This window comes from Phocoena sinus, chromosome 17 (assembly GCF_008692025.1).
Source record: "Phocoena sinus isolate mPhoSin1 chromosome 17, mPhoSin1.pri, whole genome shotgun sequence".
Lineage (NCBI taxonomy): Eukaryota > Metazoa > Chordata > Mammalia > Artiodactyla > Phocoenidae > Phocoena > Phocoena sinus.
In genome coordinates this window covers 2,819,681-2,844,594 of record NC_045779.1, presented here as the reverse complement: position 1 = coordinate 2,844,594, position 24,914 = coordinate 2,819,681, and the positions used below count along the sequence as shown (strand labels likewise).

Genomic DNA, 24,914 nt, shown 5'->3' with positions numbered 1-24,914 from the left:
TTCTGTTACCCTTTTTAGAACATTTAATTTTATAACCCATACTTTTCAGTTAGAATCTGACCAGAGCTTTTATTTCGCTCCCATACAGATTCCTATTTCCATTCCCTTATTATTGTGTCCAGTCTGCAGATTATGAAAAAAAATAAAATTAAATGTAGAAATAAAATCTTTCCTCTACCAAACAAACTTAGCTTGCTGTGAAGCCGTAACATGACCACCTAAAAATTAGTCATACAAGGTTGAAGTTACAGCTCAAGATAGAAATAGATTGTTTTAAAGGACTTTAGTCTTAGAGGAGCTAAGGTAAAGGAGAGAGAACTTGAGATCAGGCAGCTTTATGAGGAAATGCAAGTGGTGGAAAAGCAGGGGTCTCTGTGATACGCCTTGGCTTGGACTGGGACAGAGTGCTTGCCTGAGAGTCACGGGACATCTTTCTCGTTTACTGTTTATTTCACATCTGGCTCTTTGAATTGTTAGTTACATCTTACTTGTTACCCCTGCAAGATGGTACACCCTTCAGGACAGAGACTCAATTTTGTCTGTTTCCATGTACACAAAATTTACCTTATAGAACCTCCCTCTAGTAGGTCGGTACTGTGGGTGTCGTCCGTCTTTCCTCTCAGGGCAGTGACAGGTTTGGGGAACTCTTAGCTCAGAAGTAATTTCATTTTTCCTGTCTGTAGTTTGAGAATAAGAAAGCCTGGACTGACCTTCATACTGTATATGGATCAGGTGTTGGTGCACAATGGAAGTTTGGTCTGTGTGTTTCTGTATATTTATGCTCACTTGTAGGAAGTTAGGATTTTCACTTCACTGGCAGTTGTTACTGTTCCTTTTAGGTAGTGAAGCATAATATTTATGCCTTTCCGTGGACACAGTGGCCACAGAGTCCCTCTGTACAGGCATTATTTGTATATTTTGCTCATTTTCATGGATTGGCTGGGAATATGATATGCTGAGAGCTGATAGGAGATGCTGGGTCCAGACTTACTTGAAAGTGGGATGAAGACTGCCTTGGAGAAATTATGGAAAAGAAAATTTCTTAGCTCTGTCTTACCACAGTGAAAGGCTGCTCCAAAAGTGTTTCAGTGACTTGTATCCATCAACATGAGGAAGGATGACCAAAAGGTGTGGGGGGAATTAAGTTTTTGTCCAGCATGAACGGTGGGAGATCAGGTTCATAATTTCTGGTGTGCGTGTAACCCTTGCACAGGCATATGTAAGTGTCATTTTGTTCAGTAGTTATCTCATGGCCAATCTTGCTTCATGTATGTTTCCCCCCCTCACTTCCCCTTGTCTCACTACTTTGATCTTGTAAATTTTGAAGAACAGATATGCCCCCGATAGCTCTGCAAGGAAGATATTATCTCTGTTTTTGAGATGAGAGAGATGTGTGTTTATTAAAGTTTTACTGACCTATCCCAGGAACACCCGTTGCTTTTCAGGAAGGTCATAATTATTTATAGTAGATTCCCACCTATAATATATGAATGCTGAATGTCTTGTGTGCTTTAATGATTACCAGTATTTTGCCAATCTTATCTATCCCCCTGTCTAGCTAAACTCTCCCCTCCCTCCCTCTCTTTCTTCCTTCTTAAATTTGCTTTTGCTAGACTATTTTAGAACATTTCAAATATCGTTTTACACATGAATTTTTTTAGAACTAATTATTTTTTACAACTCTTATTTTATAACCAAAATGCTATTATCATCCAAAAAGAGGAATCATATTATATAGATTTTTTTTTTAGTTAATTAATTAATGTATTTATTTTTTGTCTTCGCTGGGTCTTCGTTGCTGCCCGCCGGCTTTCTCTAGTCGCGGCGAGCGGGGGCTGCTCTTCCTTGCGGTGCGCGGGCTTCTCACTGCGGTGGCTTCTCTTGTTGCAGAGCACGGGCTCTAGGCGCATTGGCTTGAGTAGCTGTGGCGCATGTGTTTAGCTGCTCCGTGGCATGTGGGATCTTCCTGGACCAGGGCTGGAACCCGTGTCCCCTGCATTGGCAGGCGGATTCTTAACCACTGCACCACCAGGGAAGCCCTGTGCGGTGGTTTGGTCGAATCTGGACTTAGATGGAGGGGTCCTCACAAGACTGCTCTCACTTGGGATACCAGCCACAGGTTTGGTGGTGCCCAGGACCACCCTCACTTCGGACCAGCTGACTGCAAAGTCTGGTGTTCCCCAAGCTCACAGAATTCAGGAAAGTGCTGTGCTTATGATTACGGTTCTATTATAGTGAAAGGATACACATTAAGATGAAAAGCAGACAGAGGCAGATCCGCACGGAGGGGGGTCTGGAAGGGTTCCAGGAGCTGAGCTCTGGTGGTGCCCACCACAGGGTCGAGGGAGGCTCCGTGCTGCCCTTCCCTGCCGCAGCACAGAGTATGGCGCCCTGGGGCTTACCCGAGTCGTTGGGCAGAGTTGTAACTGAGGCTTCCTCACCTAGCGTCCCGTGGCTGGCCTGTAGTCTCTGGCTGCTCCTGGAGGCCAGACACACATCTTCATTCCCCATGTCCTCTGGGGACTGGGACTGATGCCGTGTTTCCCAGCTGTACACACAGTTGAAGGAATAAAACAGAAAAGAGCTAGCATAGATGTTGGAATTGCTTTTACTTAAAAATAATGTGCTTTTTCTTCTTCTTCTTTCGCTGTTCTTTCTGAAAGTAGATATCATGGAGTTTGTGTTTAGATATAAAATTTTCATGTTGCCCACTAAGATGTAAGCTTTATGAGAGAAGGCAATTTTATCATATTGTTTTCTCTTTATTCCCAAAGCCAAGAAAATGCCTAGGATGTACTAGAGTCTCAGGTGAATTTTTATTGAATGAATGTTATTCATTGACCTGGGTTCAAGGCCCTGGAACGTTTATTTACTACGTTTCTGCCTTCGGCAGGTTGAGGAAGCTCTGAGTCTTTTTGTTCACCTGCAGAGGGGGACAGTAATACTATAGGTATCCTACGTGTTGTGTAAAGTGAGTGGAGTGATGCTGAGCCGGATGACCTCATATGGTGCACCCTGTAAGCACCAGCAATGATGATTTCAGGTGCCGTCTCCTCAGGACAGCGGGATAAATAGCATCTGTGGTCCTGGCAGCCAGCAGCCTGACATTTGCACGCAGACCCTCAGTGCTGTGGACCCCGGGAATGATGACTGGCCTCGCCAGCTGGGTTTTCTGCACACTGTTCAGGGGAGGCCCTTGGTGCGGGCTGACGGTGAGAGTGCGGAGTGAAGATTCAGAAGGGGGCTCTGGTTCACGCTGCTGGTTTGATGGCTGTAAACCATAGTCAGGGGATGAAAACATGGGACATCCTGTCGGGGTGGGTGGGCTTCGGAGCTGTTGAAATGAGCGGAACGCGCAGTGATGGGGTCAAGTGTGCCGATACAGTGGAGTGGAGTTCTGCTGAGTTCTAGAGCCACTGACATCAGAACTGTCCTTGAAATAGGTACCTTGTTCATCAGGTGTGCAGACAGACTCAGTCTCAGATAAGTTTTGTTCAGGTTTTTGTCAGTGTTGTGAATGACTGCGGGTCACAGGTTGAGCTGCGGCTTTGGGCGGGCGCCCAAAGAAGACTGGTGTTTGTTTGAAGGACACAGGAGCTGCTGCAGCTTCTCAGTTTCTCCCATTTGCTGCAGGTGTTGTGGAGGAGGGCGGCGACACTGAGGTCGGTCGCTAATCTCTGATGCTCCTGATTGACTGAGAGTGAGGTTGTGAAAAGGAAAAGGAAAGATGGAGTGTTCCAGATTGAAGGAGATTAAATAGAATTTACAGCTAAATGCCACACATGGTCCTGAGTTGGATCCTGTATTGGGAGAAAAAAACTTTAAAGAATATTATTGGGGCAGTAATTTGAATATTGACTGTGGATTAGATGAACAGTAGTGATCAGTGGATTTGATAAAGGTACTTTGATTATGTACAAGAAAATCCTTGCTGTTAGGAAATACACATTCTGAAATATTTATGGATAAAGAGACATTCTATTCTGTCTTCAGATTACTTTCATAGTTTAGAAAAAATATATCTAATATTTATATGTATCTAAAGAGAGAGAGGAAGAAAGAAAGAAAACCGTGCACGTAGCATGAACTGGTCCAAATGGTAAAGCAGTGGAGCACAGTGGGTGAATCTGGGCAAAGGGCAGAAGGGAGTTTTTTGTACTATTTTTGTTACCTTTTTTCTTATGTGTGAAACTATATCAAAACAAAAAAGGTAAATAATATTGAAAAGGAAACAAAAAAAGAAAACTTAGAATAATATAGTGATTATTATAAAGACTTTATGTTTAGTCTCAGAGAAATGCTGTGTCTTCCTGTAGTGCCTTCCCCACCTTCCCAGGACAGGCTTCCTCTCACCCCCTGCGACCCTGTCTAAATGGACCCACACAGAGGCCTGCTGCCATCACCCCAACCTAAAGTAGGTCCTCCTTCCTGCCTACTCTTCGTTCATTGTAATCATCACAACTTACATCATGTTTGCTTTCTTCTTGTTTGATGCCTTCTTCTCCCTCAAGACGGTGGACTCCATCAGGGCAAAGACCATATCTGTTCTGTTCACAAAATTCCCAGTCCTGGCGCCTAAGTTCATAGGCATTGGGTGGATTTGGATGAATGAATGAATGCATGAGTGAATGAATGAGTCATCTCCACCACCAGTGTTCTTATACTTCTGTTTTAGTCACATACTTCAGCTATATAATCTGTCGTGAAACAAGATGGCTCCTTTTCACCTGTAAGATAAAGTTTGTGCATTCACTGACATTTTTTAACTAATTCGCCCTTTTATCCCTGAAATCTTCATTGACTGCAGTCATGTGATCCCCTGCTTATCTCTAGTTTCCTCTCTTGATAACAGCTCAGGTCTGCATCCTTTTCCTAGGGATGCACCCTCTGGCTAACTCTTTTCTTGTCAATCTGAGTACCTTTCCTGTTTCCCTATCACTCTCTACATACTTCTTAGATAGTGTTGAGATTATGGTCATTCTGCTTACTTTTCCTGGCGGCAGATGTTACTTTTTTTTTCATTGTTTCTGTATCTTCAATGCTCAGCCCTTGAATGTACAGAATCTACAGAATCTAATGTTGAGTACGTTTCTCGAGTGCTTGTCTTAGGCATTGCATTGGATGTTTATATATATATCGTGTTGCTTAATTTTTAAGCTCACTGGATAAGATGAGTTTCCATTTTTTCTGGTAATTGAGGTTCACAGAAGTTCTGGGACTGTGCTGGTCTTATTTACTGTTACATCCCACGTCTAACATAGTGCATGGTACGTAGTAGGCAACCTATGCGTGAATAAAGTCAGACTCACGAGTAATCAGAGACCGGGTTTACATGTAAACTAATGAAGTACGATCAGCAAGCACTTGAAAATAGGGTGATGGCAAGGTACAGCGACCTTGCTGACTGGGTGCATTGCCTGAGGAGTATAAATTGGTAAGAAGCAAGCCTAACAGCCTTGAAATCTTTGGATGCTTTGACCCAGCGGTTTTACTTCTAGGATCTACTTCATGGGAATGATCCTAAGCATAAGAACAAATGTGTACCTGTGAGATTAAAAAACAAACACCTGGAGATAGTAAGTAGACTGTGGTGAATTCACAGGTTGGAATGCTTTTTGGCCATCAACATTGATGTTTATGAAGTATTTGTAATGGTGTGGAAGGATGATTATTAAGGGATGGACAAGTAATTTAGATAAGTCAAGATAGTCTGCATAATGTTCTGGTATGAAATTCTCATTTAAACTTTCAGTGATTTTTCACATGTTTTTCTGTCACACTACAAGCCCCACAGGGGTGGGCAGGGGACCGTGCTTATTACCCAGAGACCCAGCTCTGCTGCTTGGGATGCCCTGATAATCAGCTCTTTATTTATCACTTCAGTCTGTTGGCTTCCTAGTCACTTTCCTTTATTCATTAAAAGATTTGGTTCTACTGTAGTGTAACGGGAGCATATCTCTTCGTGTAAGTTAGGTATCTGTTTAGTCGGGCTGAGCCACTGGGGTTGCATTTGTAGAGTAGTTGCATCACCCATAATCGGTAGTGGGGCGAGTGTGTTGGTGGTGGGTGAAATGCAGCCTTACTTATCCTCGGTGGAGATAAAGAACCTGTGGTCAGTGCCACGCATGTGACTTCTTAGCAGTCTCCATAATGAAATCCTTTACTGGTGTAAGATTAATCATTCATTTTATTGAGAAAGTATTTTAGAGCTAGTTCCCAGGAATACAGGGTCCTTGCTTTAAAGAAGCTTGCCGTTCAGTAGAGGTGAGAACTCTAAAGAAACATCACAATGTATGCAGCCTAGAAGCGCATGTGGAGTACATAGTCAGCACAGCTAATGGCAGGATTGTGTGATTAACTCTGTGAAAGACTGTGTGTGCGGCGGGGGGGGGGGGGGGGGGGGGGGCAGGGGGAGGGTGATCACAGCAGACCAAGGAAGGAGGCTCTAGGCTGGGGAACAGACCTCACGAAGGCTCAGAGACTTGAAAGGGCTAGTTTTGTTCAGGAAGGTAGGCAGGGTGGTATCTGGGAGTGACAAGCTGGGGAGGGGTGGGAAGCGGTGGGGAGGCTGCGGGTGGAGAGGAAGAAGCCACGCAGCGTCTGCTGTTTTCCTGGGTGTTATCATTGTGGTTAAAGACCCGAGAAGACGGAATTGGACTGTCTGGGTTTGAGTCCTCACTTATTACCCTGTGACATTACTGAAGCCCGTAATTCTTAGTTTCCTTGTCTATAAAGTGAGGGTGATGATAGTATCTGCTGTAAAGCATTCTTGTGAGGATCCAATGAAAACGTTTCATTTAGTAAAGCGTTTAGAGCAGTCGCCTGGGACATAGTAAATACTGGTAAACGGTGGCCGCTGCTGTTAAGGTCATCCTGACCCTGGTTGGTGTCCCGGAGCAGAAGCGCCTGACCACCCGGGTTGAGAACGGCCTCCCTGAGGGTGGTGGGAGGGTATATGCGGGGGTGGGGGTGGGGTCAAGGAGGTGGGGAGCTGGTTGAGAAAGTCCAGAGTCAGCGAGGGCTTGGGTACCCACAGGAACAGGGGTAGGTAGCGTAGATGTTGCGTCAGAACCAAACAGACGTGGATCATTACCGACGTTTATGGATCTGTGAGGAAGACGGAAGATCTAGGGCAGCACGTGAGAGTGGGTGAATGTCGGTTCCATCAACAAAGAGAAGCGAAAAATGAACAGTTTCAGGTGGCAGAGCGGATTCGAGAGGGGTTGTGTAGTGAACTTGGGGCCAGGGAGTGGTTCAGGCTGGGTTCGGTGGTCGGCAGTGGTGCCTCTGCAGCCCCGGGGGGGCGGTGAGGTCCCAGCCGAGCGCTAGGGAGGTGGCCTAGGAGGACGAGGGGCCCGGGCAGGCTGGCGGCGGCCCTGCCCAGCGCTGTCCTGTGGGCCTGTGGTGGGCTGCCGCGCTACCTGTCGCTGAGGAACAACTACCACGATCTTCGCTGTTTAAAACAGCACAGACGTATTATTCCACGTTTGTGGGCACGGCTCGGCGGGGTCCTCTGCTTCACGGTCTCTCACAAGACTCCAGTGAAGGTCTCAGCCCGGGCGGGGTCTTGTCTGAGGCTCAGCAGGAATGATCCGCTTCCGAGAGCTCGCTGTGGTTGTCAAGAACCGGTGGTTCCTCGCAGGCTGTCGGACTGATGCCCTTAGCTTCTTGCTGGCTGTTGGCTTCGGTTTCTTGCCACGTGGGCCTCTCCCTATGACAGTGCATTCCATGGAAGCTGGCAGGAGGGAGGTCATGGTCCTGAGTAGCCATCATGTAAGTGACACGCCATCACCTTGGCCGAATCTCAGTGGTTAAAGCAGATCACAGGCTCCGCCCACATACAAGGGGACTTGGGGAAGCCAAGGGGCTGCCTCAGAGGCCCAGTGCTACGGGCACCATTTTATTCCTGTCTTACAAAAGAAGAAACTGAAACAGTTAAGCATGCAAGTAGTGGGGCCGTTATATTTTAAGGACTGAAAAATGGCTGTACGCTTTGACAGTGTTGGGGAGTTCTTTGGGGACTTTTGTTTGCTGTCTTTTTAATGCAGTGGTGTAGGTCAAGGTCATATGCTTGTGGTTCAGTGAATGTGCAGGTAGGAAGAGAAGCTGAGTAGAGATTACTCTTTCAGAAGGTAATGTTAAAAGGAAGAGCACTTAACCGTTTTTTGTAGTCACATTGAATTATTTCTCTCTATAATCAGAAATTTTTCTTTTCCAGTTCACTGAGTTTAACCAGTAATGCCATTCAGTTGCCAATATCAAGCAAAGCAAACATAAGCCACTTTTAATCTGCTTTTTAAGAAAGTGGTAATCCTTTTCACAGTGCCTGACGGTAAGTCACAGTTCCTGCCTTTATAACGGAGTTTTGATCTAATGCATTTAAAATAGCGATTTTGGAAACATTAATTTTAAAGCCTTATTTGCTTTTTTCTTCCCTCATCTGCTCTAAGTTCATGTGGAGAGAGCATAAAGAAAGATAACTACTAGTTTCTGGAAATGTATTTGTCATCTTTCATCACTTACATTGCTATTGGGGATTTTTACCTCCAGTTGTTAAAAATAAAACGCTAGCTCTTGACATCTGTCCCTTTTATTTATAGATGAGGAAACTTTATTTTATATATGGGGTTTTGACTTGGACAACTAGGTGATGGCAGGGTTGTTATAAATATTCTGATTTCCAGACCTGTGCACTTTCTGCTGTTCCACTGTAAGGGCCAGAGTTTCTTACGTGAAGTGTTTCTAACTCAGCGTGGAGGTGGAACTCAGAGTAAGAGGCACCTGGTGGAAGGAATAGGGACTGACTCTTTCCCTCCTATTGCAAGTGGTGGCTCTTCTTGTTTGCTGTTAGTAAGTTTAACCTTAAGAGTTTTTCATTGTTACAAGGTAGAAGCAGGGGAAGAACTTTTGGAGTTAGGATGATGTTGGACCACATTTTTAATTTTTGTTTTTCTTCTTAATGTAGGGTGGTCCATGAGAACAGTGTGAAATATACACCAAACTGTTCTAACTACTGTCTTCTTTCTTCCTCAGAACAAATTATTTTTCTTTATGATAGAAGTTACGCTTCTTATTAGCCTCATTACTGTTCATTTTTGTTTTTTAAGCAACAAGTTTACTGAATTGTCCAGTTAGCCGTTCTAGACATCAAAACCTATTCCGTATTTTGTTGCTTATGTAGTATAACTGTGCTCTGTCTTACGTGAGCATAATTGTCTTTGTACTTGCGTTTGTAAATTGACCACTTTTCTTGTCTGTTTCTTTCAGTAATCGTATCAGAGTGAGGTATAAGCTCACAGAATCCAGAGAAATCATCATGAAGTTGTATGTATTTCTGGTGAACACTGGAACCACCCTGACATTTGACACTGAACTTACAGTGCAAACGTGAGCTGGGTTTCATTGATTCTCATCAGTTTTGCATTTTGTCCATGTAAAAAGTTAAAGAAAGATTTGGTTTTGAGAATACTATTCCTTTATTAAGTAAGAGTAGCGGTATGGCGAGTCTTCACTCTTTTATCCTCAGCGTATTACATATACAATTGTCATCTTCCTCTAAAGCGCTAATGATAAATTTGTTAAGTTGTGCTTTGTTCTGTTTGCGTGACTGTGTTTTTCAGAGTAAACATACTGATTTCAAACCAAAGCAGTCGAATAGAAGCGAGTTTTCATAGCTAGTTGCTCTTCTGAGTCGCACAGGGCGCTGCTGAGGGGGTTATTGCTATAGCTACGTAAACCAGCATGTACCAGCCCTGTGGTTTTTCGTCATTGTTTTTATGTGAATAAAGTCAATAGTGTTTGTTTTGTTTGCTAATGATAGAATAAAATTTCGAATTAATCTTATTTTTTAATGGAATTATGAAATTATTTTTTTGAAAGTTCTAGTTTTTATAAAATCTGATTTGACCTGTAAAGGAATGGTTTTTTGAAAGATTAGGAAAAGGAAGCGATTTCCATATGGTGTAGACTTCATGTGTTTTGTGTAATGTGATGTGGAGATTTTAACACACATTCTTTGTTCTGAGGATTTTAACAGACCTGCTGCTAATTTGAGCATGTTCCTTTGCTACGTTATATAAAGATCACAAAAATAAATGTTTCTACTGCCTGCATTTCACAAGCTCACTTTTAGGTGTGGGACACGGGTGATCGTTGACCTTCTAGTTATTTATGATTGGCTGGTTGATTATGGAATCCAGCTGCAGAAACAAGAAGCTTGTAGTTTTTACTACTGTTTTTGGGGAAATTTTTAGAGTGAAATTCATTTATCTGTCAGGTATTTTTACATAGTGCCACTTGGATAATGAAAAAAGTTGTCACTGGGCAAATGTAAATAGCTGATGTTTTGGCCCCCCGCCCCCCCCCCCTCTTTTAAAGTGTGGCTGACCTGAAGCATGCCATCCACAGCAAGTACAAGATCGCTATTCAGCACCAGGTGTTGGTGGTCAACGGGGGAGAGTGCATGGCTGCAGACCGGAGAGTGTGCACCTACAGTGCCGGGACGGTAGGTGTCCAGGGCCTTTCCTTCCATGCAGACGCACTCCAGCTTCACGGAGGGGCTCGGGGCTCGTGGTCGCAAGGAATGTGTATCTGATTGGTGTATGGAGGGCAGTGTGCACGTTCGGTATTTGTAACATTTTACTTCTTTTTTTTTGAATTTTTACTTCTATAGGACACAAATCCAATTTTTCTTTTTAACAAGGAAATGATCTTATCTGAACGTCTACCTGCTATTCCTAAAACTACCTTTTCAACAGAAAATGACATGGAAATAAAAGTTGAAGAGTCCCTTATGATGCCTGCAGTTTTTCACACTGTTGCTTCAAGGACACAACTTGCAGTGGTAATTGTAATATTTATTTATACCTAGTACAGTTTAAAAGTAAAAATTGGCATTATTTAACAGAATAATGTCTTACTCACATGCTTGGTAATGTTTTTGTGGACTATTAGCTTACTAGGCATTGGCGAATGATCTAAAAAATTGATTGCTTCTAAAAGCATTCAAATCTTGGGCTTCCCTGGTGGTGCAATGGTTAAGAATCCGCCTGCCAACGCCAGGGACACAGGTTCGAGCCCTGGTCCAGGAAGATCCCACATGCCACGGAGCAACTAAGCCCATGCGCCACAACTACTGAGCCTGAGCTCTAGAACCCACGAGCCACAACTACCGAGCCCACGTGCCACAACTACTGAAGCCCACGTGCCTAGAGCCCGTGCTCCGCAACAAGAGAATCCACCGCAGTGAGAAGCCCGCGCACGCAACGAAAAGTAGCCCCTGCTCGCTGCAACTAGAGAAAGCCCGTGCACAGCAACAAAGACGCAATGCAGCCAAAAAATGAATAAATTTATTAAAAAATAAAAGCATTCAAATCTAAATAGCAGAGTAGTCTAAATTATAGAGGAAACATGCCAAAAACATGAAAAATAACAAACTTTGAAAAAATATTTTGTGATTACTTTGGTTTTTAAATTTCAGGCGTGTGCTTTGTTCGTCATCCTACGTTTGCAAACAGTTACAAAATCTTAGGGTGGAACAACTGTCTTAAACATGGTTTGTTTACTCTTTCCTAGATGATGGTGTGCAGTTAATGACTTCAGGACATTGCTTTGATCAGTGCAGTACCTATGTTTGAGTAGACAGACATAGGCACAGAGAGCTTAAAGAACTCTTAAGATTGTGACTTTTCTCTCACATCCATATTTAGGTCCTGGAGGAGCGCCCAGTCTCTTCCTAATACATACACCTCTGTGTTGCTGCTTGCAGCCCCCATGCATTGTCTCCCAGCCATTTGGTTTTTGTTTTTTTGTGTTTGTTTTTGACTTGCTGGTACTTTACTGTAATACTGGCTGTAAGCTATCAGTCGTGGGACACATTTTGCTTTCAGACATAAAAAAAAAATGTTATCTTTTAGAATCAACTGAAAAAGAGTATTTACCTTTTATAAAAATAAATTAATGAAATAAACTATTAAGTAGTAATATTTGCGTTTTTAAAAGAAATTTCAGAGCAGGTTGTTTTAATGTAGTACATACATTTGTGAAACTATACCATTTTTCACACAGGATATAACATAAAAATAGAATAACCTCATCTTTCTGGAATATGCTTAATAAACATTAAAGAGTCTGGAAATGATTTTTAGAAAGCAAAATTATTTTTAAAAAGACAAACTCTGTAAACTGAATTTATGTAATAGAGTCCTTGAGATTTGTTTTCTGATTATTGGTCTATAAATAAATTAATAAAACTAATAACACAGTTGCATGCCACTTAAAAAGCAATAGTTTTGATTTAATTGAAAAATATAGATACTACATGCTAATAGAAAAATGTAATATTAGATATAAAAATTATAGGCTAACCAAATAGGACGTATAATTGTTAAGTGATTAGAGTAAAAAATCAAAAGAACAAATAAAACTTGATAAAAAGATTTAAAAATCAAACAGATGAAATGAGAGAGAGGATTAGTGTAGCAGTAAACAATCTTTGCAGTATCTAGTGATGCCAGGTGACAAGTTAAAGAATTGTAAAGGTTTAATCCAGGCATGGATTAAGTCAAGTAGGAAAGAGAAGGGGGTATAATGAGTAGCAGAGAAGAGCTAGGAATGGATACTATCTTCATTAAACTAGCAAAAATCTAGATAGGATATAATAGAAATAATAAAGTGAATACTAAACATAAAAGAGTGAGATTAATACAGTCCAGTATTTGGTTATTAATTAGCCAACTTTTCTCTTATTAAAAGAAATTTTATGGTATGATCAAAACAGAAAACAACTATGCCATCACAAGAAATACTGCTAAAACAGGTTGCTAAAGTATGAGAAGAAAGATAGGCGCGGCGCTAGTAGATAGTGGTTGTTAAAAGCATTAAACAGAAAAAAGCGAAATTAATAATAAAAGATTTAATTTGTGAAAAAGCCAAGCCACATCTGTATTTGCCTATCAACACAGGCTAAAGATAACAATATTAATCCCAGGAGAACTTTTAATATAATGACGTACGTCAGTGTTCATAGCAGATGGTGGAAACAGCTCAAATGTCCAGCGGATGTATACACAAAATGCGGTATATTCATACAGTGGGATATCATTCAGCCTTCAACAGGAAGGAAATTTGTGATATAAGCTACAGCATGGAGAAACCTTGAAGACAGTATACTAAGTGAAATAAGCCAGACACGAAAGGACAAATAGCGTATCATTCCAATTATATGAGGTCCCTAGAATAGTCAAATTCATAGAGACGGACAGTAGAATAGATGTTACCAGGGACCGAGGAGTGAGGGGAATGTTGAGTTAATTGTTTAATGGATGCCGAGTTCCAGTTTGGGATGATGAAAGAATCCTGGAGATGGGTGGTGGTGATGGTTGCCCAGCAATGTGAATGAGTTCATGGTACTGAGCCATACACTTAAAGATGTGTTAAAACGGTAAAATTTATGTGTGTTTCAGCACAAAAAATTTTTTAAGGGAGGTTTTAATACATTTCTCTCATAATCAAAAGGATCTTGTGGACTAGATTGAATTCTCTGAATCCTAAAAATATAGAATATACTTTTTTCCTTATAGATAATAACCCAGAAGAGTATCAAAAGACTAATATATTAATAGCAAAAAGCAGATGTTATAGGGATACAAGGATGGTTCAATATTTGGATATGTATTAATATAATTAATTGTCTCAATCACTAATACTTTACAGGAGAAAACATAGAGCATCATATTAATGTTGTCTGGAAGAGGCATGTGTTAAAATTCAGCAGCTGTTCCTAATTAATTAAATAGCCCTAGAAGGGAGCAAAATAAATGTAACACAGACTTGACCAAATATAAAAAGATAATCAGCTTTCAAATAAGTGAAAAGCTAGAGTCACTTGCATAAATCAGAATAAACCTGTTCAGTATTCTTTTGGAACTTCTGGGAAATATACTGAAATAAAAAAAAATCAAGTAAGTGGTGAAGTTAATGGAAAAGAAGCGAAAAACATCCATTTTAGATGATATGATCGCATATTTGGGAAATTTGAGAGAATTTAATAAAAGCCCACTGGAAGGAATTTTAAGGTTGATTGGGTGTTTGCTAAATATATAAACATCATTCCTCTTTCTCCATATTGGCACTGCTTTAGAATAGAAATGGGAAATAAATTGCATTCTCAATAGCAACAACAACAAAAGTCTATAAAGTTCCAGAACATAAAAACTTATTATTTTTTTAATCTTTAAAAAAAAATTTATTTTATAATGGAGCATAGTTTATTAACAATAAAACATAATCAAATGAAAAGATATATTCTTAATGTTCATGATCATATTCTAATTACTATCTGTTCACTCGCTTAATTAGTTACAGTTAATTGCTATGATGAAGCATTTTTGCTTTGAGGGGGGTGAGGGGAATTTGGTTGTTTTGTTTGTTTTACATTAAATGGATATTAAGTTTGCTTGGAAGGATCACTGTCCAGGAATAGCTAAGAAAGTGATGAGAAAGAAGAATGGGAAGTGGAGGGAAGAATGTACCTCTCAGTTTGTAACATTCACCCAGAGCTACTCTAACCAAGACAGAGACCCACAGTCAAACTGTCCATCATGTCAGCAATTAGAGGCTCGGTCTTTTTTTTTTTTTTTTTTGCTGCACCACTGGGTTTGTGGGATCTTAGTTCCCCCACCAGGGATCAAACCTGGGCCCCCAGCAGTGGGAGCGCAGAGTCCTAACCACTGGACGCCAGGGAAGTCCCCAGCCCTCTTGTCTTTTAACCATCCAGAGCGTGGTCTCCAGAGTCACATGTCCCAGTTACTTGTGTGACCTTGGACTGTTGTCTTTACTGCTAGTGAAATTAATAAGTAGAGTGTTGTTTATTGATAAACATATTTGAAAATGGACATATCACAATTACACATTCATAATTTTTAGTGCAGTTTCACAAAGTGAACGCAAATTTTAAAATACGGTGTCACCCCAAAAGCCCCACTTCATGCTTTCTCCCTTTCAGGACCCATTATTTCTTTCATGAAGTTAACCAATATCCTGACTCCTAAAACGGTTTGTTTTCTTTTGTGTCTGGCCTCTTGGACTCAGCATTACGTTCCTGAGACTCGTTCATGCAATCACGTGTATTAGTGGTTTGTTTTCATTGCTGTGTAGTATTCCACCATAGAAAGTTCACAGTTTTACTTTTGATGGTTGTTGCTGCGTTGCCCTGTGTGGACCTCTAGCCGCATTTACTCCCAGGAGCAATGAGTTCCTCCTCATTATCACGGCAACAAGCAGGAACCAGAAACGGAAACTTTCCTGTAGCAGTGCTTCCTTTGAAATGAGTTCAGAGCACATTCATGCGTGTACGTAAGTACACATATGCAGACGTGCACACAAACATTACCTTCTTTTACCGATTATTTCTTCTTTTCCAATATAGGAAATGTATGAAGTTGCCAAGAAACTTTGCTCTTTCTGTGAAGGTCTGGTCCATGATGAACATCTTCAACACCAAGGCTGGGCTGCAATCATGGCCAATCTGGAGGATTGTTCAAATTCCTACCAAAAGCTACTTTTCAAATTTGAAAGTATTTATTCGAATTATCTGCAATCCGTAGAGGACATCAAGTTAAAACTTACTCAGTATGTATGCCATTAAAATGGATAATAAGATGTTTGTTTAAAATACCTTTGCAATTTATCAGTAGTTTTAGTAACAGTAATTTCGTTCCTAGTAGGCCATATATTTATTATAATTGAGGTTCATGTTTTTGAGACTTTTATGGACTGTACAATTTTTAAAATTATGGACAGTTTTATCCATATATTTTATGAATCTGCCATGTTTCTTTTTCTTGTATTTTCCTTATGTAAAAGACTCAAAATACTTTTGAAATCATTTAGAAACCAGGAACCTTTGTCTCTTGCCTTGCTACCAGTTTTACCATAAAGTAAAGCAAAATGCAGAAATAACAATCTAATGGGAGTGGAAAAGTTTTCAAACATTAGTCAGTCAAGGAAAATTATATTTTTCTTCTTAAATATTGCCATATGATGAAGGCTTGCTGAGATGGAAAAAAGCCTTTGTGTTCTGGTTCTCATTTAGATGTTTTTCTGGTTCTTTGCATATAAGCCCATCTGATACCCATTGGTTCTTTTTTAAAAGGGCTATAATGAATGTAAAACAATATGGCAATAATTCCACACAAATGTAGCCCTTTGTTGTGTGTGTGTTTGTGCTTTCAGTGTTTTGTATTCATTTTTTTGGGTTCTTCTTAAACTTTTTATTTAACTAGAGTTGGAGGGAAGTATTTTCTTTTTCTTCTTTTAAGTGAACTTTATTAATTCAAGTTTCTCTATTTTGTGGCATGAATGTTTAGAACTTTTTGGCCTTAAGTGGACAATGGGGTGCATCTTGGGAAAGAAGGAATGATTAATGAAGACTGGAAGGAGCATTTACAATTTTTATAACCTGAGATTTCAAGTAACTGTGTTTTGGGGGGTGGGTAGTTCTCTCAGATGTTAATTTAATGTAGGATCCTGGATCATTTTACATAGTTTTTACAGAAGTCAAATCATCAAGATATCATCTTTTCCCCATGTTTTTTTTTGTTTTTGTTTTTGTTTTGTTTTGTTTTTGCAGTATGCGGGCCTCTCACTGTTGTGGCCTCTCCCGTTGCGGAGCACAGGCTCCGGACGCACAGGCTCAGCGGCCACAGCTCACGGGCCCAGCCGCTCCGCGGCATGTGGGATCTTCCCGAACCAGGGCACGAACCCATGTCCCCTGCATCGGCAGGCGGACTCTCAACCACTGCGCCACCAGGGAAGCCCCCCCATGTTTTTTTGACAGCATACATCTATCTACCTGTTTATTTTCAGGGAGTGATGAATGCAAGAGTTAACCTTAATCTCTAATAAGAGTGTTAATTTTATGCTTTGCTTTCAATATATCAAAAATGTTTTATCTTTAAGCTAGTCGAACATTAAACTTTCTATGGTAAATCTTTTTTATAAGTTCCAATTTTTTATACCTTAAGGTTTGTTAAAAACCAAGTGTCCACGTGTCTAGTGTAAACTTGCTATCTTTAGAGGGTGTTTCAGCGTGTGAACGATATCCTCCTTCTCTGTCTTCTTTTAAAGAACACCTCATGGACTACTTAGATGCATGTAGTGTTAACAGAGAGGTGGTGAGATTTCTGTGTGTGATAATAACATATTATTTCTTTCAAAATGCTAACCTCTGACTAGAGCAGTCCCATTATTTTACTGACAGGTCTTTTGTACTTTAAGTTTAGGAACTGCGGTTTCAGTCATGGCCAAGATTCCACTGTTGGAGTGCCTAACCAGACATAGTTACAGGGAATGTTTGGGAAGACTGGATTCCTTGCCTGAATGTGAAGGCTCAGAAAAGGCCGATATGAAAACCTCCACTGAACTGGTGCTCTCTCCCGATATGCCTGCAACAATGAACAAACCCTCCTTGACCTCATTTCACAAGTCCGTGCAGCATGTAGCCCCAGACACCACAGATGCTGAAAGTGGAAAAGAAATGAGGGAACCTTGTCCAAGTCCTGTCCAGCAGGACGAAGCTGCAGTAGATGCTAAAGACAGTGACCTGCCTTTTTTTAATGTTTCTTTGTTAGACTGGATCAATGTGCAGGATAGGCCTAATGATGTGGAATCGCTGGTCAGGAAGTGCTTTGATTCCATGAGCAGGGTAAGAGTCATCTGATTTTTCTTGTCATTTAACCACTTGAAATTATGTTACCTGTACTAAATATTTTCTGTACAGTAATGGGAGAAGGGGCGGGGGTAGTACCATGTTATAGCGGAAATAATGAGCCTTGGAATAAAACTTTATAACCATATCTAAGACTTTGGACAAATCAAATCATTTAATGCATAACCTTATTTATGAACTGATAGTAAATTTGGGAAGATTATTAGAAGTAATATAGGTAAAATCTCTATGCAGTGCCGAGCCTTGAGGTGTCCACTCCAATGGGGATGGTCTTGGTGGTGGTGGTACTTTGAATTTTTTTCCCCTGATTCTGTAATATTGCTTGGACTTTTTCATATCTCCTATCCTCTAATTTGTCCCTACAGTTAGGCTCTTTGATCTGCTGGGTAAAACTTGGACAGTCTTGCTGGTTTTCATTATTGCACCTTGAGTACTGAGCACTCTCTACAAGTAAATCTACAAGTAAATGGATAAAATGATAACATTGGGCCATCGCTGTTTCTTACATTAACTTAATAATGATTCATATGTTCACATTTACAGATGCCGTAGAACTTTCAAGCTTTTGGGGGGAAAATATTAATGATATAATTTCGTTTTTATCTATAACAGTTTTTTACGCTGAGAATGATTGACGTTCGATGAAATACACAAGTCTTGAGTGGTTAGTTCACGGGAGTAACCAACATCCAAAGGCAGATACATTGAACCTTTCCACCTCCCGGAAAACCCCCATGGGCCTCTTTTGCATCACTCCCCCGCGCCCCACCCCCTCCCAGGGAACTCATCTCTGAGGTTTAAAAGAAGTAATTTTAGATACAGTATCTGCCTGAGATATTTTAAAATTCAAAACCTAGACATCGTGTTTTTAGTTTTAGTTTGTAACCATAGTGACTTGTGTTTTGGATTAAGTTCTCCCCCAAGTATACTTATAAAAACTTTTAAACCTGGGGAATAAATCTGGAATAAACCTCTTCAGATATGATCAGTAAGTGGATAGAAAATCTTTGAGGCCTGAGAGGAAGTTGTTGAGGCACATGCGTCAGTGATGCAGACCATATGAAACAATATTTTGAAGGCTGCTGTTGTCTAAAGGTGATGGGCAGAATACTTAAACTTTTCTCAAAGGTAAACTTTGACTTGGAAAAGAGGCTTATAAATCTTTGGTTGGTTATTGGGGGAAAGGCAGCACACTGTCTGGGATGCCCGGAAAATAGCAGCATGTTTTCTCGTTTAAGTTGTTGGACAGTAGAAATGGAATGCATTCCAGAGTTTATTCTTAATTCTCTCAGTACACCCATTTCCTTGATGACATCCTTTAGGCATTTCTTTCATTTTGACCATTTATTATTTGTTGTCAAAGAACGCTTCAATTAAGACATTTGCCAGGGCGGGGAAGCATGGAATATATTGTGCAAAGATTACTGCCAAAAATGAATGAAAACTAGTGTTCCTATTCAAACTGTTGACATTTTAGTAGCCTAAAAATTCCATCTGTGATTGTGGAAAATCAACCACATGATTGTGATAGGGTGATTGAAGCGTCATTTTTTATAATTCCGCATGAATCAGAGAACAGGGCTCTAGGCCACGGGAACCACTTTTTTAAAGGGCTTGCATTTGGCTTTGTGTTTGCATGTTTAAATGAAATCTAGCAAAGCCATAAGTTTTATTCACTTTATATGACAAGAGAGAAGAAACAGTGATCCTTTTCTGGCTTAATAACGAAAATTCACAATAATTTATACCTACAGAATTCAGTGAATCTTAAAATATTCTTCCATGCTTGTCTGTGTAGTTGTGTTGTACTCTGAGTGAATTATGAGATACAGAAGCATTAGAACCAGGAGCCATGGTTTGGAGTTTGTTTTTTCTTCCTTAAATCACTGCTGTGTTTTACGTATAGCTGTAATTTGGCCCAGGTTGAAATTTTGAATTATTTTAGTCATCTTTTTTAGCCTTTTATCACCCTCATAATTTATAACTAGTCAATACTTTGGATTGGAAATGTGTGCACATTGGACTCACCATGGAAATGAGGAAATGTTCACATATGCACAAGTTTTAGTTAATATTGTGTGAAGCAGGTGCTGCCCGTGTTAAATAATGGCTGTGTTAACTTTTTTGTGATGTTAGAAATGCAGCTTCTTATTGACTACACTGAATTCTTGAGAACAGTTCATTTTTAACTGCTTTCGTATGTTGTCTGTGAACCTAACACTGTACCTAAAATGAGTAATTTACAGTCCCTTTGTGGTGATCAGGGAAGACACGAAGGAGGTGGTATAGACTAGGCCCCTCACAGGGAGGCTGAGGTGGGCTTCAGCAGCTGGCAGGACAATCCGTGTGAACAAAAATCAAGCTAGAGAAATAGCATTTGTCTGCAGTTCAGTGTTCTGTGCTTTGGGGACACGTCTGGGGGCCGAGGGAGCCGTTTCGGGATTCCAGCAGAGGACAGCTTAGCAATCACGGCCGATGTCCCCGTGGAGGTGTGAGCGGGCAGGCAGAAACCCGGGCTGAACATTTGTGAGAAGGACGAAGGGTTGGACAGGCGCGGGGTGTTCACCTCCTTCGAAATCCTGTAAGAAACAGTAAGGATGGGCCATAGCACAGAGTCCTGCGGGATCTTGCCTGTTTATGGAGGAGACAGAAGAGGAGCCAGACCCAGCGGAGGGGACGCCCGAAGCTGCGAGGGGTGGTCTCCCTCCCACGGGTAGGTGGGCTACACTGTGAGCCCCACCGGAAGCCAGTGCACGGAAGACGCCAGTGTGCAGTGTTCTTCCGGGGGAAAGTGGAGCAGGGTGGAGAGAATTTTGGGGGTTCCTTGAATTACCTAAATCCCAGAAATCTTGGAGAATTAAAGCCCGGGAACAGGAGAGATTGCAGAGTAAGAGAGTGTAGTTGATCAAGCAGCTTCCTTGAGGAGCTGCAGGCTGAGAATAAAGGTCTCTCCAGGAGGGAGGGAGGTTTGAAGGTGTTGCTTTGTTTTAGGGGGAAGTTGATCGATCAGACAGGTAATGACCGAAGAATGTGTTTTCGTTACTAGTTCTGCTCTACTTCATAAGACCTTGAAAATAACATTTTTGGTGGGATATTGAGAATTGAATGAATTGTGGCTTGAATTGAAAGGTGTAATGCGGCTTCCCTGGTGGCGCGGTGGTTAAGAATCCGCCTGCCAGTGCAGGGGACACGGGTTTGAGCCCTGGTCCAGGAAGATCCCACATGCCTCGGAGCAACTCAACCTGTGCGCCACAACTACTGAGCCTGCGCTCTAGAGCCCGCGAGCCACAACTGCTGAGCCCATGTGCCACAATTACTGAAGCCCGCACGCCTAAAGCCCGTGCTCCGCAGCAAGAGAAGCCACCGCAATGAGAAGCCCACGCACCGCAGCAAAGAGTAGCGCCCGTGCGCAGCAGCGAAGACCCAACACAGCCAAAAATAAATTAATTAATTTTTTTAAAAAGTTTAAAAAAAAGTGTAATGCCTAGAACTAGATTCCTACTTATGTATCCCAATATAATCAGTAATAATTGTGTTTTATTAACACCATCGTTACCCTGTTCTTGACCTTCTTGTGGAAATATAACCTTGATTTCTCGTGCTTTTGCTTTTCTGTATTTTTCACTATTACTGTTTTTCATTAAAGCTGTGTATCAAAATAGTGTGAAATACTTTTTAAGCTATTTGCAGAAAATTTCATTCGCACGTGTTTCCTTGTCATTCAGCTTGATCCACGGATCATTCGGCCCTTTATAGCAGAATGCCGTCAGACTATTGCCAATCTGGATAATCAGAACATGAAGGCCATCAAGGGGCTGGAGGACCGGCTGTACGCCCTGGACCAGATGATCGCCAGCTGCGGCCGACTCGTCAACGAGCAGAAAGAACTCGCTCAGGTGCTTGTCGCAGACTTCTCTCAGGAAAAGGAATTCGCGGTTTTCTAGACCCGTCTTTTATGTCGGTTGCTGTGCACCGTGTTTTCACTTCACCCATGAATGCTGTTCACGGTATTACTGGTTCCACGTAGTAAAGGTGGAGGCCAGTTCTTCGCGTTCGGGTTTGAGAGCACCACGTGAGCTGAGGCTGCGGAGGGTGACGGGGAGGCGGCCCGGAGATGCTGTGAGCGGCAGGGGAGACCCGCGCACGCGACAGCCCCCTGCTCCCTCCTGAGGAAGCCGGGAACCTCAGAAAATTTAGGTCTCGTTTAATGCAGTGTTCTAGGAGCCCTGTTGCCAGGTTAGGTTGATGACCTGAAGAAGGTGGTGGACTCGAGGGGAGTTTTCCACGTGGTGACTGGCTGTGACTCCCGACTGCTCTGTGTGCCCCTCCCCTGGCGAGAGCACTCTGTGAGAACAGCCTGGAGCCAAAAGAGGCCACTTTTCTAACCTTGCCGCTCACACACGCTTTGCTGCTTCAACTTTCCCTGCCACCATTTTCCTCTAAATGTCTTCTTTCATTAGAACGTCAGAGTGGTCACTTTAATGGGTACGAATGTTGTACTTCACCTGCGTGGCCGAGGACGTGTAGTATCGGGGAGGTAGCTAAAGCGTGTAGATAGAGCCTTGCTGTGTTCTTTTTAAACATGTTTAAAATATTCATAGCATTTTTATAGTTTACTAACTGAATGCATCTTGTAATTACCAGATTCTCTTTTTCTGTCTCTTGATTTTGGATCCGGCCCCCTTACTGTGAACTGAATTTCTTTATCTTGTGTTTGCACCGAATGGAGCCCTCCCAGTGTAATGCTAAGATAGATGTGATACTGGGTGTCCTTGGTTAATTCCTGATCTGTAAAAATGATCGACATTTCACCATTACAGTGTTCGTAGTAGGTTTTTTTTCCTCCTTGTTTTAATAGAAACCCTTTATCAGATTAAGAAAGGTACGTTCTGCTTCGAATCTTGGACCATCCTTGGATTCTTGGAATAAGCTCAATGTGGTCATAGTATATTGTCTTTTTAACGTATTAGCTGTATTCCTTTTAAGGAATGCATACATCCTTGATGTATTAAAGTCTATCATACGTTAAAATATCCTTTAGTATTTCCTTCCAGGGGCAAATGCAGGTTTTGTCATTTGAAAATCCTTTGTTTCTGAAGGATATTTTCTCTTAATAGAGAATTCTAGGCTGTTACTGATTTACTTGTAGCACTTTGCCTTTGGTTTGGGTTTATGCAGTTGGACTGTGACGTGGTGAGGTGTGGCTTTCTTTGTATTTCTCCTGCATTGGGCTTGTACGTCATGAATTGTGGATTGATGCCATATTTTTCTTGGATTCAGTAAAAAGCAATTGAAAACCTATTAAGATTTTATCAAAGGAGAATAAAGCAGTAAGTTACTTTTTAAAAATAGATTAAGTTACAGAAAAAGCACAGCCACGGTTAAGCACGCAGGATATTGAAAGAAAAGTAAGATGTAAAATAATTACTAAAATTATCTTACTTTCATATATTGAATCATCTCGACTTTTTTTTAACACACATCATTTAAACTTAAATATTTTCATGATATTTAGAAAAAACATGAAACAGAAAAGAAGAGAGAGAGAACTACCAGAAAGTAAGAAGACACACTTGCTGTCCTTTGTTGGTTGTGTGGTTGAGCCCTACCAGGATAATTACCTATAGTAGCAAGTGCGACAGCGAGATGGGTGTGCAGATCCTAAAACTTCTATAACATGGTAACTAGTGAGTAGAGTAGGGAAAAAACCTGTGAATACAGTGATCAGCAAGATGTCTCATCAAGATGTCTTTGGACTTTTTTTTTTTTAAGTGTTTGCTCTTGGCTTTGGCACATCTGTCTGAATTAATCTATAGCCTAAAAACAATCCCTGCCTAACAAAAAGATGCAAGGTTCACCTGTGAAAATAAATAAGGATAGCTAATAAAAAAGTGTGATAATTACTTTTCCTATGAAACAATAAAATACACTGTAGAAGTCCTTGTTCTAAAGATAATGAGCACAGATCAGTGGAACAAAGTATATAATAGCCCAGAAATACCAGAGGAAGGAATGACTTTTCAGGGAGTAGTGCAAAGTCGATTGATTGATTTTTATTGGGGGAAGTATATAATATGCTATTGAATATCATTGATTAGATTAAATCTGTTAGTTTTCACAGGGCTTCAAGTCAGTGCCCCTGTTTTTATTTACCTGTGCTCTGACTGAACTGTGGTGTAACAGGAGTTTGCAGTCATAGGTTCTAGTTCTGATTTGCCTGCTGTGTCTTTGGATATGTTGCTTTAGCTTCCTGGGTCTCATTTTTTTTTCTAGCACGAAAATGGAACAGAATTAGATGAGCATACATTTCTTAAGAACTCTGAATCTTTGCTATGGACACACCTACTACACTCAGAAAAGTAGGAGATTTTAAAATCTTATTTGAAAGTAGAACAGTTCATGTCTAACGTAAAGCTTTTCCTCTTAAATGAATGCTCATGGTTTTAATGAAAGTTAATATCCTTTAAAATATTTTCTCCCAAAGGGATTTTTAGCTAATCAGATGAGAGCTGAAAACTTGAAAGATGCGTCTGTGTTACCTGATTTGTGCCTGAGTCATGCAAATCAGTTGATGATTATGTTGCAAAATCATAGAAAACTGTTGGATATTAAACAGAAGTGCACCACTGCCAAACAAGAACTAGCAAATAACCTTCATGTCAGACTGAAGTAAGTGATTCTAGGGTATCTAATTTGGGTTGTTGAGAGTTGATTTTTTTTATTTCTCCCACGTGATGGCGTAGTCTTATCACCATGTTGACATACTCCACTGGTTGATTAGCGTGGGCTTGGATGATGCTTACGGAGCTGTGTGTCTCGATTTCATTCTGTAGGTGGTGTTGCTTTGTGATGCTTCATGCTGATCAGGATGGAGAGAAGTTGCAGGCTTTGCTCCGCCTCGTGATAGAGCTCCTAGAGAGAGTCAAGACCGTCGAAGCTCTGAGTACAGTCCCTCAGGTGTACTGCTTAGCTGCTGTTGAGGTTGTCAGGAGAAGAATGTTCGTAAAACACTACAGGGAGGTATGCAGGTTGGACTGTACTTTGATTGTGCCGGAGCCTCAGTGACTTGGTGTGTGACACTAACAGAGGCTTTCCTTTTCTTAGTGGACTGGTGCTTTAGTCAAAGACGGAAAGCGATTATATGAGGCTGAAAAGTCAAAAAGGGAATCCTTTGGGAAGTTATTTA

At 41.1% G+C, this 24,914-nt stretch overlaps 1 protein-coding gene across 5 annotated transcripts in view; it reads left to right on the top strand.

Moving 5' to 3' along the window:
* RB1CC1 (RB1 inducible coiled-coil 1) overlaps nucleotides 1-24,914 on the top strand; it is a 60,314-nt gene that overhangs the window by 9,280 nt on the left and 26,120 nt on the right. For 4 of the 5 annotated variants that reach the window (XM_032609434.1, XM_032609433.1, XM_032609436.1 and 1 more), the window contains exons 2-11: nucleotides 8,219-8,332; nucleotides 9,268-9,387; nucleotides 10,378-10,504; nucleotides 10,673-10,843; nucleotides 15,428-15,630; nucleotides 17,278-17,704; nucleotides 21,454-21,624; nucleotides 24,213-24,397; nucleotides 24,562-24,748; nucleotides 24,833-24,914. In XM_032609434.1, coding sequence (XP_032465325.1) covers nucleotides 9,317-9,387; nucleotides 10,378-10,504; nucleotides 10,673-10,843; nucleotides 15,428-15,630; nucleotides 17,278-17,704; nucleotides 21,454-21,624; nucleotides 24,213-24,397; nucleotides 24,562-24,748; nucleotides 24,833-24,914 — 1,624 coding nt within the window. In that variant the 5' untranslated portion in view covers nucleotides 8,219-8,332; nucleotides 9,268-9,316. Of the gene's footprint in view, nucleotides 1-8,218; nucleotides 8,333-9,267; nucleotides 9,388-10,377; nucleotides 10,505-10,672; nucleotides 10,844-15,427; nucleotides 15,631-17,277; nucleotides 17,705-21,453; nucleotides 21,625-23,922; nucleotides 24,088-24,212; nucleotides 24,398-24,561; nucleotides 24,749-24,832 lie in introns of those variants that run through there. The other variant, XM_032609437.1, reaches the window with a different exon arrangement.